General features: G+C 41.4%; 1 protein-coding gene across 6 annotated transcripts in view; it reads left to right on the top strand.

The window, feature by feature from the left end:
* Positions 1 to 16,918, top strand: part of LOC111592571 (protein sickie) — a 138,170-nt gene that overhangs the window by 107,678 nt on the left and 13,574 nt on the right. Inside the window, exons 1-2 of one of the 6 annotated variants that reach the window (XM_023304876.2) lie at positions 2,011 to 2,178; positions 15,035 to 16,544. The exons of 2 other annotated variants lie outside the window; for them this stretch is intronic. In XM_023304876.2, coding sequence (XP_023160644.2) covers positions 15,198 to 16,544 — 1,347 coding nt within the window. In that variant the 5' untranslated portion in view covers positions 2,011 to 2,178; positions 15,035 to 15,197. Of the gene's footprint in view, positions 1 to 2,010; positions 2,223 to 2,287; positions 2,384 to 2,409; positions 2,761 to 15,034; positions 16,545 to 16,918 lie in introns of those variants that run through there. 3 more of the 6 variants (XM_023304875.2, XM_023304877.2, XM_023304878.2) reach the window with 3 other exon arrangements.

Genomic DNA, 16,918 nt, shown 5'->3' with positions numbered 1-16,918 from the left:
ATATTCCACAAACTCTTAGAGTAACCCTCGTATAACAATTCTTATTATAATAGAAGCAGTCCTTATTTGCTCGACAAGCAACGTAGAGGATAAAACGTTTGTGTTTAAGTAAATATTTTGTGTACAAATACTCTGAAGCTCTTGATCCTCCATCTCAATTCGTAATTCCGGAAAGCCTTTGCCGCATCAGAGAATCAATTGATATGCTGCCAGTTGCTAATAACCCATATCGTTTATATGTATGCCAATAAGTCGACTAAAATGCTCAACTTATGCCAGTCAATGACTCTCGAAGCTTCCCTTTACGCGCTTTGGGTTCTCTTGCCTCCATACAGCTCACCCCTTCCCAATCCTCGCCTTTGGCCTGACTCGGCAAAAACAGTTCCATAAGTCAAAGCAAATCGTTTGCCAAATAAAAAAGAAAAATAAATTTTTTTCCTTGGCAAATGTCGAGGCCAAGTTGGTTAGACAGACCAAGGCAACGCCCGCCCCGCCACCGCCTCTCTTCAGCCAGGTCAGGCCATTGGCCAACTGCGTCTCAATTTGAGATAATCAATCATTTTTTAGTTGCCCCACTCAATCTCTCTTTCTCTCTCTTCTTCTCGACTCGTTAAACAAACCCCCTAAACTTTTTACAACTTTATTATGTTGATGCTCGTCAATCCCCTCCTCCACGCCTATTTGGCTGGCTCCATTGCGATTTTCGGTTTGGCGGGGGATTTTGTCGCTGGCTTTGGCGCCGCAGCGTCTCGTGCTAAAAATAAATGACGCCAGGACATAAAGCGTCAGGACATGCTGCAGTGTCGCCTTTAGCTCTGTTCCCCTCTGCCTCCATCTGCTGCCCCTTGGACTAACTACAAAACACAAATTTGCAATTTTTTGTTACTTTACTGCGCAACTTCATCGCCGTCATCCTGTTTCGTCCTTTCCACACAGGAAGCTGCGTCTGTATTTTTTCCCTCTCTCAATGAATAGTTGGGGCAGACGACGTCGACGGCGTCGCCTCTTTGGCGCCTGTCTGCGGCACAGCTCAGCTCCTGTGGCAACAATCGACCCGTTCTATCGGCTATACATCCTTTGTGATGCCCTATAGGGCATTAGGTTATATTTTTGGGCGCTTTCATAGTGAAATTTGAGAACTCAAAACTGTGGCACTAGACGAAAAATTTAATATCAATTGAGAGTTGGCAAAGAAAATGATTGTCAAACTATTGATGGACACAAAAGTATATGAAGAACAGAGATCTCAAGACAATTGTCATCTCATATATGTAATTTAAAAAATATATAGAAATCACAGACCTTTTAGATATGACGAATATTATAGTCATATGAGTCTGATCAAAAATCGTCTGAATATAGCATATATAAGTATATCTTACTGCAAGAACAAGATTAAGACAGTTATAGACAAATAGTGCATTAATGATATGCATTAAATTTGTTATTTACAATATCCTCTCGCACATCCTTCCTCCATTCCGTAAAGAAATCTCACGTTACCGTCATATATCTCGCTTCTATAAATATCCTAGAGACTCAATGGCATATATATTTATAGCGTATCCTTGATGCCATATGACCCCGCGCAGTTTGACTCAATTGCCCGTCTCCCCCTTCCCTAATCTCATATTTGTTCCGTTGTGGATGCTGTTATTTGTTTTGTCGCCGTCGCCGCCGTCAAGCCGCCAACGCTGACGCAGACGTCGACGTCGCCGTCGCCGTCGCCGTTTGGCCGCTTGCAGCTGCTGCTGGTTGCCTGCCAAAGGATTTTCTTTCGATTCGTGCGTCACATTCAGTTCCGCGTTTGATGCGGCAGACGTCGGTACGCACGCAATAGCAGCACAGAACTTAGCAACATGTTGCCAACACACTTCACATGCTGTTGATCGTAAGCATGCTCTCTCTCTTGCACTGTCTCTCACACTCTGCACATTTGAACCGTTTCGTATTACCGTTTGGCTCTCACCACTGATCTGGCTCAACATGTTGTTAGTACTGCGTCAACTGCTCGTTGGGTTAGACGCGCACGTCGCATTGTTTTTAATTTCGTTTTCGAGCTCGCTTGCTCATATCTGCAGCAGCGTATCGTATCTTTAGTCGTCGCGTTAAACGTGAGAGTATATGCGACTACGTGATCGTGCCTGGCGTTGTTTATTTACTCTACTGATTGCTGAAGTGCGTGGTCAAAGTGTTGCCTCGATTGTGATTTGTGAAGAAAGGTTCATTGAGCATATTTTTCCTATTGTTGTTGCTGTATTTGCAAAGCTTAAACCTATAAATAAATCAAAGCCCTGTGGCGTCAAACGTGTTTTTTTTGTGTAAATATTTAATGCCAAACCGGTCGCTGAGCAAACGTTCTTTTGGGTGTAAAGTTCAGCTGGTCAGTTCAGTCAACAACAAAAAGCCGCCCCAAATTAAACACAAAAAATAAATTATCTGTCTCGTATGTGACACAGAAAGATAACGACAAAGTTGCCAGCAACTGTTTAAATTAACCAAAAAAGTCCAAGATAAATAAGATAAAATCAAAACAAATAAACAAACATGTTGCCGCAACATTTGCGATGCGGAAGCTGTGCGACGCACAGTGGAGCAAAATACAAATAAAGTGTGCCAGCAATAAGTGAACCAATAAAAGGCTTTATCGCGATACTCATTGCTGGGCTATACGATATACCCTGTCTACCAAATATCGGCAGTGACTCAACTAAAGTTACAGACAAGTTGCACAATCAGCAGACTACAGTGGTGCAATACGTATGTGAATACGTATGAACCAGGGGAGGGGGCAAAAAATCTGCAACATCAGCTCTGAAAATGGCAAGGGGGAAAAGCGATGCGACTGTCATAATGAAACGCAGTTATTGTTTTCCATCAAACCAAACCAAGCCAAACCAAAGAGACGACAACGCCGCGAGGTGCAGAGGTGGAGGGGTGCAGAGTTGCAGAGGGGGTCAAACAACAGCAACAATATCTGAAAAAGTGCAACAATGGCAAATTGTTTAATGGAGCATGACGAAATGAGCAGAGCAAATTGTTGCAAAAAGGGTGCAATAAGTCAGAGGCGTTGTCACGAAAAATGGGTCTATATTAATGAAAGATATTTAATAAGTCAGAAGAAAACGAAATAACATATGAAACTATTAAAAAACTATCAACATTTGTGTATTTTACAAGAAAGTTTAAGCTGGCAGAGGCATAGCAAGATATCTCTAAAAAGGGGCTATACTAATGTAAGATGTTGTATAGTTTGGAACTGACCAAAATAAAAAAGTATCATATATATAATTGGAAGTTTTCTACATTTCTTTCTGGCTTTATGTCTCATATACTGGGTCTTATATTAATGAAAGAAACTACAAAAATAATATTGATATAAAATTATTCCAGACTTCTCAAAACTTCCACTTCTTATACAGCCAAGTAGTTAAGATCGTATCTGCTTACCTTTTATATAGTATTTTTTAAGTGTTTTGTTTTTAAGCTCTCCAAGGTCTAACTCGGTCCTACTGTTTATAACTCTCTGAATCCAACAAGCCCGCAAAGCCGTATCTTTACGATCATATCAGTACACTTAATGGCAGTGCCTCGACTGTTCTATTGCGGAGTTGACTTGTCTCTAGATGTGGGCACACATCCATTGCAAGGAATTGTTTGGACTGTTCCATTGTTTTCATGATGTTCAGTCAATGTGTGTTCTTTGTGGATAAATGGGATCGTTTTCGGCTTCAGTGTGGATGCTACCTGCTCTGTAGACAGAATTCGCAAAGTTCATTTGCGCCTCTCCACTTCGATTAGCTGCATTATTCGGCTGGGCATTTGTTTTCTGTTTATTCGCTAATGGCTCAAACTCTGCCTGACAGGCCAATAAATCACGGCGAACGGCAAGCGAATCGAATAAAAGGAAATAATCAAATTAGGTCTGACTGTACAGGAAAAAAACGACTGCAACCGAAACAGAATGCCCAGCACCCTCGCAGGCTGCACACATGTGTGCCCACATAGACAGCTGTGTGTGTGCGTGTTGTGTGTGAGAGTTCCTGTGCCTAAATGGAGGTGTTGCCTGAATGTCACCCTGCACGCGAGCTGGTTGCTTTCATCTCACCCTCAGCCTCAGTTGCACTGTGGCAGATCAATTAAGTGAAAACTGAAAGTTCTCAGTGTCAATTTTGAGAGCTACCCTAGGCGGCAGCCTACCCTACCCTACCCTGTGCTACCCTCACATCCTGCGGCTCAGCATACTTCAGTAATAAATTCTTATTAGAGTTTGGCGCCTCGGCGACGGCGAGGAATGCAGCGAGACGAGAGGGAAGCTGCCAAGATTTATGAGCCTCCAAACAGTTTTTGTATTATAAATAATATTTGAAGTGAGAAATTCGAGTGGGATGTTCGTAGAGAGGAGGAGACCGTTTACTCGGCCGTTTTAATTGAAAAATTGCAAAAAATTGCAATTAATTTTCTTTTTTTTTTTAATTTTTATTTATTTTTTTTTTCTTTCCCATTTTGCGTTGCGCCTTGATGAAGATTGATTTTGCTTTCGCAGCTTTTCACCTCATGGAAATTTGAAATTTGTGAGCGCAGCTAATCGAAGTTGTCGCTGCCAGCGAGAGAAAATTCGCGTTTGAAGTTTGAAGCCAATTTTCAGTGAGTTTTCGCTTTGAACTGGCTGCCCAAAAGATTTGACGGCCAATTTCCTCAAATGCATCGCTGACAAAAGGCCTTTTGCAAATTGCAGAGCCAACTTCCTTATGGCCCAAAATACAGACATTTAAATCAATTGCGCTTAAAGTGCCGCTCCTCTGGCACTTAATATACCCTGCAAATGGAGCTCTTACAGCATTATGGCCTGTTTAGGTTTGTCAAAGCAGAAGAGCTATAGACGAGGGTATAGATTTTACACTGTTCAAGATAAAAGTGGATAGAAACCAATTAGTTATATTATTATATTTTTATATATATTATAATATTTTATGGTATTATATTTTTGTTGGCTTTGAAAGTCTTTTCAGATTGTAGATTTGTATTTAAGTGTATTTCGATATTTTGGTATAACTTATTAGATATAGTTACTATGTTAAACAAACGTGGGTGTTTTATGTTCCCCTAGAATTTCCGTAAACAAGCAGATATAAAATCAATTAATTATTTCTTTTTTTTTTAATAATTAATAAATTTATACCAGGAATTCTTTTGAAGAGGGAGCTCATAACAAAGGCCTACATCTAATATAGCTGAACTATTTTCAACTACTGTTGAAAACTCTTTTACATATATATTAAAAATAATCAATTTTTAAGTTAGGGTATTCGGACTTCGCCAATTTAAATCCAGTTGTTTTTGCGCTGTGTTTTTTTCCAAAACATTTTCCAGTGATTGAGTTCGCTCGACTGTCGCTTACAGCATTTTATTTGCCATAAGGTAGTGCTATGGAGCTGAAGAGAGAGGCTAGAGACGAATAGAGAGGAAAATGACAACATCTCGATTGCATGTCAACTACTTCCACTGCCATGCTGAAACCCCTTTAGAAATGGAGCCCATCTGTCTGCCAGAGTTCTTTGTGTAGTGTGTGTATTCGGCATTGCTGCGTATGTTTGCATAAATTATATGTAAATATTTGGCCAGTGGCAACGACAAACACCCCACGCTCACATTTCGCTGTGAAAATGCCCAAGCGTCGGCAGACTTAATTAGTAGGCAAAATTTACTTCGAGGCTCAATTGGTTTGTGTCCCAAAATCGAACCGAGCCCGGCTGCAGCAGCGTCGCGACTCCGCCCCGGACGCAGGCTAATGACCCGAAAGCAGCGACAAATCGAAGTCGAATGAGCTTCAGAGCTCTTACCTGATTGGCAATGGGTCGAGGCTGGGAAAATTGTGCGGCAGCTTCTTCGAGTCGAGTTTAATTGACGTGAAACCGGCGACAGCCGTCAGCCGGCAGCCTCAACAATTTTTCAATATTCTTTTCGGTCTGCTGAAGGAAGTGAATGAAATGAAATGTTAATAAACAAGCCAAAATACTAGGGTTAAAGAAAAAAGAAAGCATAATAGAGCAGTTAATGATCTAGGAAAATGGAAAACGGGCGTAGCCGATAAATTTATTATTATTATAAAGAGAGGGGTACGAGTCTCTGCGCTCTTGGGTTACTCTTTGTCATTATGTATTCTTAGGCATAGATAAAACATAAATTTGTGAGGATGTTGGAACAGCAGAATGGATACAAAAGCAACGCACGGAAGGGCTTCTGTCACTCTCTTTAACTAGATTCCCTTTACTCTAAATACTTTTGCGTAATTTTCCCAATTAGAGTCCCTTACTTGAGTCAGGCAACAGCTGTCACAACAGTTCCTGTAGCAATATGATAATGTGCATAATTCCCGAGCTGGGCATGAGTGACATGCACTCGAGAGCTGATATCATAATTACATTAAGCTTGCAACCCGTTTGTATGTGTATGCCTCTTGCTGTTGCATTACACTAATTAGCTCGACAAACGTCTCAAGGTTTGCATTTTACCTGCGAGTTGCAGCTTGTGAGTTTGACTAATAGGTTGCCAGTACAGGCACACGCTTCACCTTGCAACATGTTGCCGCTGCAGCTGCTGCCTCGACGTCTGCTCACTTTGCCACTCAATAAACAGCCATTATCAGCGACTCTCTTGAGTTCACCTTTAGAGAATGAACGTTGTCGCACCTTAAAAAGGAAAAAATGGGCCAGGCTCGCTGTTTAAGAAATTGACGCAGCTGATTGCAGACGTGCCCCTTGCCACAAATCAGCTGCAGCAAATATTGTGACTGAGCTGTTACAATTACGCCAACTGGTTGCACTTGAAAGAGCAGCTGCTGGCCCTTCATCTGCGGCTCCCTCTGCTCAGTTTCCCCCTTGCATTCTAATGACTTTTCTTCAGCTCCATTTTCATTTTCTTCGCCAGTTCTGGGAAAATGTCAGGCGAACAAACAGGCCTCTGCTCTTATCTACGTGCCTTCCATTTAGTGTCTAGGTTTCTGTGGAAGACAAACGCGCCTCGAAAATTTAATTATCATTATGCCATATTATCTGCTCGAGATTCTAGATTCTTTCGGCTGCTCGCCTGCCTGACGCTGATTAATTTACAGCAATTTACGACGCACATCACTACATCGGACTATGTGCATATGCCGTGGCAAATGTTTCATCATTAAACTCGGTTCTTTTCGGATTTGAAAAACTATGTAACAAAATTGTGACCAAACTAGAGCTTAACTAATTATTTATCTATTGTCTTACGGAAGGGAAATGCTAATGGAAACAGAAAAAAGAAAATTCTCTTTCAATTTCAAGCTTAACTTCAGTTATATACTTCCATCTACATCTAAATCAGAATTGGTTAAGTTAGCAGGGATCTATTTATCTGCATATAACTCTGAATTGCTTAACTGATTCCCTTTTGCATTTCCTTTAAAGCGTTGTCTGCTGCGTTTCAAAGTTTTACTATGTCTTAATACTCAGCTAGGCTTGTAGAGACTTGCAACACTCAGTCAAGCCTGTGTTGTTAAGCATTTAACTGTGCAGCCCATTGCCAACACCAGCTGTTATTTTACTGGTTGCTTCTGTTACTGTTTGCTATTAGTGCCCAGTGTCCAATGCAAAGCGCATGTTAAAGAAACATAAACAGCGAGCGACCCCCTAACCCTACACCTAGCCCCATGTCGGGCTTAAGCACTTACCCAAAATAAAAATAAAAAAGAAGAAGAAGAGAAGAGAAAGAGTTTTTCATTATTATTATTGCCCACGTTGCAAGATGGGGGGCTGCTGATATGAGGGAGCGACCCATGGCTGGAGACGACCCAAAAACTCATCAGCATAATCAACGAAACAGTAGAGAGGTGGCGGGGGTGACAGGCTGTGCTAAGCCCATGTTGCATGCAACATGCACAAGATTCAAGTGATTGTTGCCTGACAGCACGTTGAGAGCTGAGCGGAGCTGAGCTGAGCTGTGCCGACGAACAGTTGCATAGAATATACATTCGCTCATACATATAATAATAATAATTGTGATTGTTGTCCGTCAAGTGCCTGTGCAGTCTGTGATGAGTAGGGCATATATGCATATGTATATGTCAGAGTATACAGAGTTGCAATTAGTTGGCAGCGGCCCTTTAAGGACTGCCCCTCTTGATTTATCACATGTGACCAGCTGGGCAGAAGGGCGTCATTCATGAACTGCATTCATTATCTTAAGCATTCAGTGGACATTCGAGAGCTTGATAAATTGTTTGTTGACGTGATTTGGGTACAGACCGTTGTGATACGATTCATTACGATTCGATTTAACTCTCGCGTTGTATTTTTGTTGATTCGATTTCTAGCCCATTCGTTTTACATTTTACCCATTTAACCCCAGCCAAATCGAACTTAAGCCCAGGGCCAGGGTATTGCTCGGTATATGCAAATCTATGTTTGCCGCAAAACGAAAGCAAAGTCGCTTTTCACATGTTTATTTAAAGCTCCACAGATGCTTTCTACACGATTAACACACTGTCCGACACACAAGCAGACAGACAGACAGACAGACAGACAGATTGATGTATGTGCTGATATCTCGATATCTGCTGCGATTTCCAATGCATTTTTCTTTCGAGTAAATCAAAGAGTGAGTTGTGTCTGAAATGAAGCTTGATGATAAAGTAGAGCAAGGCATATAGAAGACCTTTCGAACAGTCGAAAAATCGAATGTCTGTTTGATGGATGATCCAGTAAAGCACAAGAAATGTAAGTTAGGCAAAGAACAATTAGGAACACTTTTTTGAAAATATCTGCAATGAATTCTCTTACATTTTTTATAAATTCCCGTGTATGTTTTACGATAAAAATCCACTTTTCAATGTGTATAATGTGTGATAAGATATATAATATTTAGGTATCTATTATAAGCTGAAAGGAATTTTGGTTTTGATAATGTTTCAGCAGCTCACAAATCGGGTTTTAACTTATTTTGCTACGTGGTTCTCCAGACTTAAGTATTTAGATGTAAAGTAGACAGGTGGACTGTTAACTAGTCGTCACTTAAGTAAGAAATAGATTAGATAGTTCCATTGTCAAGAGTGGAAAATAGGTGAAAATTAATGAAAATATTTTGTATTTCTCTTTTCTGCGTCTTTCACAACTTCCGAACGAAACCCTCAACATTCTTGAAGCAATTATTTGTTGTACACGTCTTTAATTTGTACGTGAAAATCCACCTTTATAAGTGCATGATTTGTAAAAAGGTGAAGCTCACATTAAAGCACTTGATGCAGGTATAGTAAAAAGACCTCATGGAATTTGTTGTGCAATGTTTTTTTGCTTTTTCTTTTATATCAAATGCCTACGCTCATTCGTGCAACTGCGGCATCATATAATGTTTCAGCATCGTATTCTTTATTGCCCAGTTGCCCAGTTCGCAATCTTTAAGATGCATGTAGAGCGCAATTCAATTGCAGCTGCCACACAGAGCTGTGCTAGCCGGGCTGGGCTGGGCTGGACTGGGCTGGGCCTTTAATTAAATGCATTAAGGCTGCTTTGTGTGACGTACAAATGTAGTTGCGTTCACTTGGCACAGCCCGCTCAAGTTACACAGCTAATGTTGCTGCAGAAAGCTCTAAACCTAAATTAGACTCAATTGTTTATAATTCTCAGTGACTGTCAAGCAGCACTTTGGGTCGTCTTCCACTCAAGGAAGTGTCCAGCGTCAGCATCAGCATCAGCGTCAGCCTTCGTCTCGAGCTCGATCTCGATCTCGATCTCAATATGGACTTTATTAAGAAACTGGTTGGGTCTACGTTGAGTTTGCTTTGTTGCCAAAGCTTCCACCCGCTAAATTCAGAGAAATATAACTCGCGAGACCCAAGAGCTGCCTCACAGCAGGTTTCGTGTCTAATTAATGCAATTCCAAAAAACTCTGTAGTTTTTGGGTCGTAGTCGCGCCCTTTTAGCTTCACTTTTTATTGAATTTTTGCATAATAAATAAATATTAATATATATATGTATATATTTTCGTGAGGCTCATGGATTCTACGACGATCAACGCTCGCTGATAAGCACGAAAAGTCACAAAGTTTCATCTATAAATAAACAATAAAAAATTTTTATTTAAACTTTACCAGCATATATAAATTCGATGACGTGCATGAAATGTTTATTGTTATTATAAAATGATGTCATCTAATGTGTTTTCCTTTGGAAATTCATACAGATATACATACATATATATTAGATCTTGGCACACACCTCGACAACAATTATATTAACATTAGTTCTGAGTGCGCCTTCTTCAGCAACGGCAGCAGCAAAAAACTCTACGCATTCAAATTGAAATAACAACTCGACCCAATTAAATTGTCTTCAAGACGCCTCTAATGACTAAGAGCTACACACACACACACACTCGGGTGGTTGTGGCGTTTACAAGTGCTGTTTTCCTGTGTGGAATTTATTCTTTAGCTGTCGAATGTTGCTTCCAATGACTTCATTGGAGCAAAGTAACATTATTCTTGGACAGAGAACTCAATGACTGAGCTGTTGTGAAACACTATTTGCCTAACATAAGACAGAACTGATGCATTTTAGTAATTATTAGTACGAGATAGTTAGGAAAAAGGCACCTTTCAGAGATATAGTGTATTTATATATACGCTCTACTCATTCATAGAGTAGTCTGAAATAAACTTGAGTGCAATTGCGACAATTCACAAGTATAAAAATTGCTTTAAAACCTTACACACTTGTTGGAATAAGCTTTAAGAAATGGTGTTGGCTTCTTGATTAGAAGTATTTTCGTGTATTAAGATCCAAGTAAGATGAAGTAAATAAGTTTCTATTGACTTATAATAGTCGATACATTATACAACTAGAAAGTCCTCTATAAAAGCTGTTTCTGAAATAACAATGTAGAAACGATCAAATTCAATTCCCCAAAATAAATATTAGAAATATTGTGAAACATCACACAAAGCCTATATCCAGATTAAATAGCTTATAAGTTGTAAATATATATTAATTTCTATTTAAAACACACCCGTGCAGCACTCTACCTGAGATATCAATGAATATACTCGAAAATAGTTTGCCTGAAGAACAGTTTCTGAAACTTAGAAATGCTTTAAAATACAATAGAAATACATTTGTCATCTTCTGGCTGCATATTTCATGAATCAAACTTTGTCTGACCTTGGGGCTAGCTGTCACACACACAGAAACCCTGCGTAGTTGCCTCGTAATTCCGCTGAACACATTTGACATGAGGCTACTTGGCAATGCAGTCGACAGCCTCACTTTGATTATTTTTGCGCATTTTTAGTGCTTTGATTCCCAACCAGTTTTGACATTGACTATTTAGAATTTCATTTTGTTTTGCCATCAATTCTGATGTTGTTTTTGTTCGTTTGTCAACAATTTGACAGGCCGGGAGGCTTAAGACCCAAAGCAAGTAGCTCTACACATATGTTGTGTTTACTTAAATAGTTTCTCAGCTAAAGCCACATGTTGTCTTGGGATCTTAAGTCCGAAGTGCTGAACGCTTTAATCGTGTCGCAATTCATAATTCATTTCATTTCCTGAATACAGTTCGCTGTCATTTTATGCGTTGGCTGATTTTGTTTTTATTTTCTGTTATAATTTTCCCATTTTTGCTCAGTTTTTTCCTTTTGGCAATTTCCTTGTGAGATTTGGCGCAGCTGATAAGCAGCCTCGTCTAGACTAGAGACTCTTTTTGCTGCGGCCCACAGAGAAACCTAGACAGACGTCGGCGATAAGCCTGCTGGGCCCTGCCCCCTAGGCCAATGCCTGTCAAACTGCAACTCGTTAGCGAAAGTTTTGTCGATTGGGAAGCTGTGCAGGAAATTGCATTTATTTTTTGCTTTTGGTTTTTTGTTTTTAGCTGACATTTTCCAGTCCAGACAATAGACAGAAATTCCACTGCAACAGCTATTAAATGCCAATGCACATTACACAATAAAACAATAAACAATAAACCCTCCCCAAAAATATTCAAAATGCAAAACAATTAGACACCTACGTGACTTTGCAGCCAGCTTTGAAATGTCAAATTCGCCTTCGATTTTGGCAGGCCTTGAGTTGATTTGTTGCTGCGCTTTATTGACAGCTCTGAATTAATTTGATCCAAGTGCGCAGTTTTAGCCATGTCGCAGTTTACCATGCACCGTTCTGCTCTACGCTCTGCACACAATGGGCCGAATTCTGGTCTTTCTTTCTATCTCATCGTCTGAACATGCCATCAATTTTGGTAGCTGCCGCCACGGCCATAGCTCAATCTATTGTCACAGCAGCAACATAATGCGGCAAAGTGCAGCTCAAACTGTGGGTCACAATTTGAGTAATGCTTTAGGCTTGTGCCCAAGATGCTGAGTCTGCTCCTTTATGATGATGATGATGAGCTGATAAATCAATCATTCATTTCCAATTTGCCAGCTGTATTTTTCATGTTATTTACTAGCTCAGTGAGTTCGCTGGTTCATGAACTGAGCGAACCATTCACTCGTTCGTAAATGATTCGTATTAGTCAGTTATGTAGCTGAGAAGCTAAATAGAACAAATGGTAGGGATAAGCTGCTCTACAGCTCAATAGAGTAATAATACTAATGAACTATTGAAACAAATGAAATGTTCTTGAACGATTTTTCACTGATCAGTGAACAAGTTCATTACACTATTTCAAGAACAGCTCAATCGCAGTTATTCGAATCAATAAGAACCGACTGCACGATGCTCGTTCACAATTTAAACCCAGCTAAATTTGTTCTAATACCAAAATTTTCGGATTGGCCAATTTCCTTCTTTATAGTTTGCATATAGGAATACTCAATCCCTCGTGGCAGACGAGCGTATATTCGAATATATATTTCAAATATCCAGCTCCAGCCTTCTTTTCGACATACTCACAGAGACACGGACTCAAAGATGGGCATTGCACAAGCCCAATATACTCTGCTCACGCCGATACATCAATATTTTTAGGTATTTTTTTTTTCAATTCTATAAAACTTGGATTTCTCCAACAGTTATCAAGGCCGCTCTATAAAGCTCAGTCCGCTTTCTCTTTGCCTTGAGCCTAGTTCGTTGTTTAATCGCTTCCTGGTTCTGCCTTACTTCAGCTCGGCATCGTAAGAAACCCGCATATCGTTTGCTTTTCAGCTGCCAACTTTATGAGTTTTAGTTTTTTTATCAACCATTTGACACTTGGACTGGCAGAACAGGCACTTAAAATGTATCTATAAGTACGACTCTGTCGACTGCTGGCTCTATGTGAATGTGGATGCCATGTGGCGGCTGCTTTGCTGAGACTGCAGCGCAATTTCATGCCACATGCCAGCCACTTGTTGTTGTTGTTGTTGTTATTGTGGCGGTTGCTGCTGGTCATGCTGTTGTCAATTGGTTTGTTAGTTTGACTGCAGTCGTTGACACTTGAAAAGGGAGCTTCAGTTCAGTGGGGTTCGAATTCGCTTCGGTTTCTAGTTCTTGTTCTTTCGCAACTTGCGGACTCTGCCGACTGACATGACTCGACTCATGTTGTTGTTGTGCAACATCAGCAGCAACAATGGCCACAGCAATAATAGCAACTGGCAATGGCAATAAATAACAATGTTCTAATGTCATCAACATACGCTCAAGTCTATTGCCTTGTCATCTCTCTCTCTCTCTCTCTCTTTCTCTCCATCTCTCTCTATGTCTGTGTGTCTCTTTCTATTGTTTTTCCCTCTAACCAGCTTTTGAAGCTGTTGTTTTTTAGCACTGCGTGAATTGGCTGTAATTGTTTTGATTGCAGTTCATTGCATGTACTTCACACAGAGCGCCCTCTCTCTCTCTCTAGCTCTCTCGCTCGTTGCTTCAGCCTTCATTTCTGTCTGTTTCTCTTTAATAAAGAGCCATTTTAATTGTTGCAGCTGTAAAATATTTCAACATTGTCCATGCTATAATTGTTCTACAACGATGAAGTTATTAAAAGAAAAAAAAACTGCTCAGACAACTGCAGTGGTTCATAATTTAAAGTCAGTTATTGTGCTCGAGTTGAAAGATATGTCATGAAGAGAAGAAACAAGAGCTAGATATATTATTCTGATAATATAGATTTCATATATATTGATCTGCAAAGGGAAATAAATTTATCTCCAATATTCAATTATCTATTTGTGTAGGTAGAGACGAATCCTCAAAGAAACAATGATGGATTTATTTTCAATGCACTTGTTGGGGCTAATTAATATTTCAAGATAGATTTGCTCTTATATATAATATTTCTATAATCATTGCATCTGTATACTTGTTGATTTGTTGATCTGAAGAGTTAAATAAATCTATCGCCAATATTATGTATTTATTCAGAATTTATATTCTGGCACTGGCTAGAGTTACATATTCTATAAGCGGCATTCGATTTTTCTTTGCATTGCGATCAAGCTTCATAGGGTTTTCTCCAATCTGGTTGGGTTTTTACAACTGTTTCGAAAGAAAATGTATTTCATTTGTTGTTGTCATTTATATAAAAAAGCCTAGTTAAACCTACACTTTGGCCATATCTAGATAAAAGCCTATTCGCTGGCATTGCATAAGTCTTGCCAATAGTTCGTTGCCTGAGTTTATTTCCTCGTTAAACAATTGACACTTGATTTGCCTTGAGACACTCTTAGCACACGCTTTTCGGCCCTGTTTGTGTGCTGGCTTTAAATGCTTTCAGCGTGCTATTGAAAATCTGACAACTCTTCGAATCCATTAGATACGCTCCATTGTTCGCTCACATTTAGACAATTTTGTGATGTGTCCGTCAATCAAAAGCCTCTGGCAGTCAGTCATGTGAAATGGATGCTAATTGGGCGTTAATGAAAAGCTTAAGCTGTAAAATTGAGAAGATAAAAAGAGTTTTTAGCTTACTTTTAAGCTGAGCTGCACTTAGTCTATGATGTGGGCGTGGCATACGAAGCAGGTTCAATGCACGCAGCGTCAATCTGCGGCCTCAGTTAAGCATGATTGATGCAGCTTTAGTTTTTTTCATCGACCCCCAGCAATGAGACCCCCCAAGCGCAGTTTGTATATGAAATGAAATGAACTTCGATTAATCAATGTGCACCAAGTGAAAGACAAAATCGAAGACAAACATGAAAGTCCAATGAAAAATCAGTGCTAACTCGAACAAGCCCAAAGTCCAACCGAGCGGTAAGACCCACGATGTCTGCTGCTAGTACGAGCAATCGCCCACCTTCCTCTCCGCTCTCCACGCCCCTCTACAATGGCTATGCCACGATACGGGCCCGCGGTCTCACTCGCTCCCGTTCCATACGCGCTGCAGAAGCCACCGAGGCAGCAGCCGCTGCGCAGCCGCACGAACTGCAGCTGGAGCGTAAACGAACCGTCTCGCTGAGGAGCAACTATAGCCGGAGCTCCTCGCTGAGCGGCAATGGGGGAGAGGAGATATATGCGAGGGCCAAGCCTGTACGCACGCCCATCATCGGTGATCTGGAGCCGATCTATGCGAGTGCCACAGCAGCAGCAGCAGCAACTGCAGCACCTGGATTTCGGCCCCTGTCGGATGCATCCAGCTCTTCGGGTGGCGGCTCGATGCCCTGCGACTATCAAAGCGTGAAGAAGAATTCGCGCTTCTCGCTCGACTCGCTGCAGAGCAGCGCCACGCCCAAGACGCCGGACTACAATACGGCCGGAGAGGAGGAGCACATCTTTCTCTACACGGCGCCGGCGAGTCCCAAACGAAGGCTGGACAGTGGCCTGCGCAGCTCGTACGATAGCTCGGAGCGTGTCTGCTACTCACCGCTGCCAAAGATCAGCTTCGACATGCAGGAGCGGGACGGCAGACAGCAGCGAGCTACACTGCGACACAACTCCGTGAGCTCTGCGGGCAGCACGCGATTGAGACCCATGACGTTGTCGCTGACAGAGGCGTCTAGCTGTGGCTCACCCACAGGGCTGCCGCCGCCAGCGCCCGTGCGCCGCGAGAGCCTCTATGCCAAGCCAAAGATCTATGCCACGCCCACACGACCGCCCACAACGAAGCGCCTAAATCTGTACGAGCTGCCCATTGTGACGCAGCGCAGCAGCAGCACCGATCACCTGCTGGAGCGCTCCTACACCAGCCAGAGCCTGGCCACCATTGACCAGGACGAGCTGGTGGTGGTGCCCACAGCCATGCCCATGCTGCCCAACACCGTGGATCGCCGCTACCACACGCTCGGCCACATGCGCGTGAAGAGCATGGCAGCTGGCTTGCATCGCAGCATGGATACCCAGGACATGAATTCCGCCTGGCCCACCCATCCGGGCAACCACAAGTCGGCGAGCAACATCTATGCCTCCGCAGAGGCAGCTGTCAGCGATCTGAACCGTATGGCTCCAGAGTATATGGATCCGCTGGACTTCAAGATCGGCTGTCAGACAACGTTGCGCAGCAGACCGCTGATACCCTGGTACGAGTTGGCCATACGCCGGGACTTTAAGCGGCAATCGTGCCCGCCCATGGGTGCCTCTCTGACGTTGCCCACCTCCCCGCAGCTCAATGACCAGGTGAATAGAACAATCGATTATTGATTGATAACAAAAATGATATCATTGAGAAAGGCTATAAACCAGTTAGGGTTTGGCTGAAGCATTCAGAATGATCGATAAAATCTATTACATCAATATAAAGACAGTTTTCTATAGATTTATATATATAATTTTCAGCAATGAGTAAAAGACTAGAAATCAATTGACTTTAATTATTACCTGTAATAACATTGACATTAATCGATAATCAAACAAAATTAAAAGAAAACAAAAAATCGATAAATATTTTGAAAGCATTAAAAGCCGCTTCGCTACAGCGATGCATTACAATTGGCAGTCAAATATGAAAATATATAAATTTTATATTCACAAGATCGAACATTTATATATAT

Source organism: Drosophila hydei, unplaced genomic scaffold (assembly GCF_003285905.1).
Source record: "Drosophila hydei strain 15085-1641.00,03,60 unplaced genomic scaffold, DhydRS2 tig00000149-arrow-pilon, whole genome shotgun sequence".
Classification (NCBI taxonomy): domain Eukaryota; kingdom Metazoa; phylum Arthropoda; class Insecta; order Diptera; family Drosophilidae; genus Drosophila; species Drosophila hydei.
Note: the sequence above shows the minus strand (reverse complement) of the source record. Positions and strands in the feature narration are given on the sequence as shown.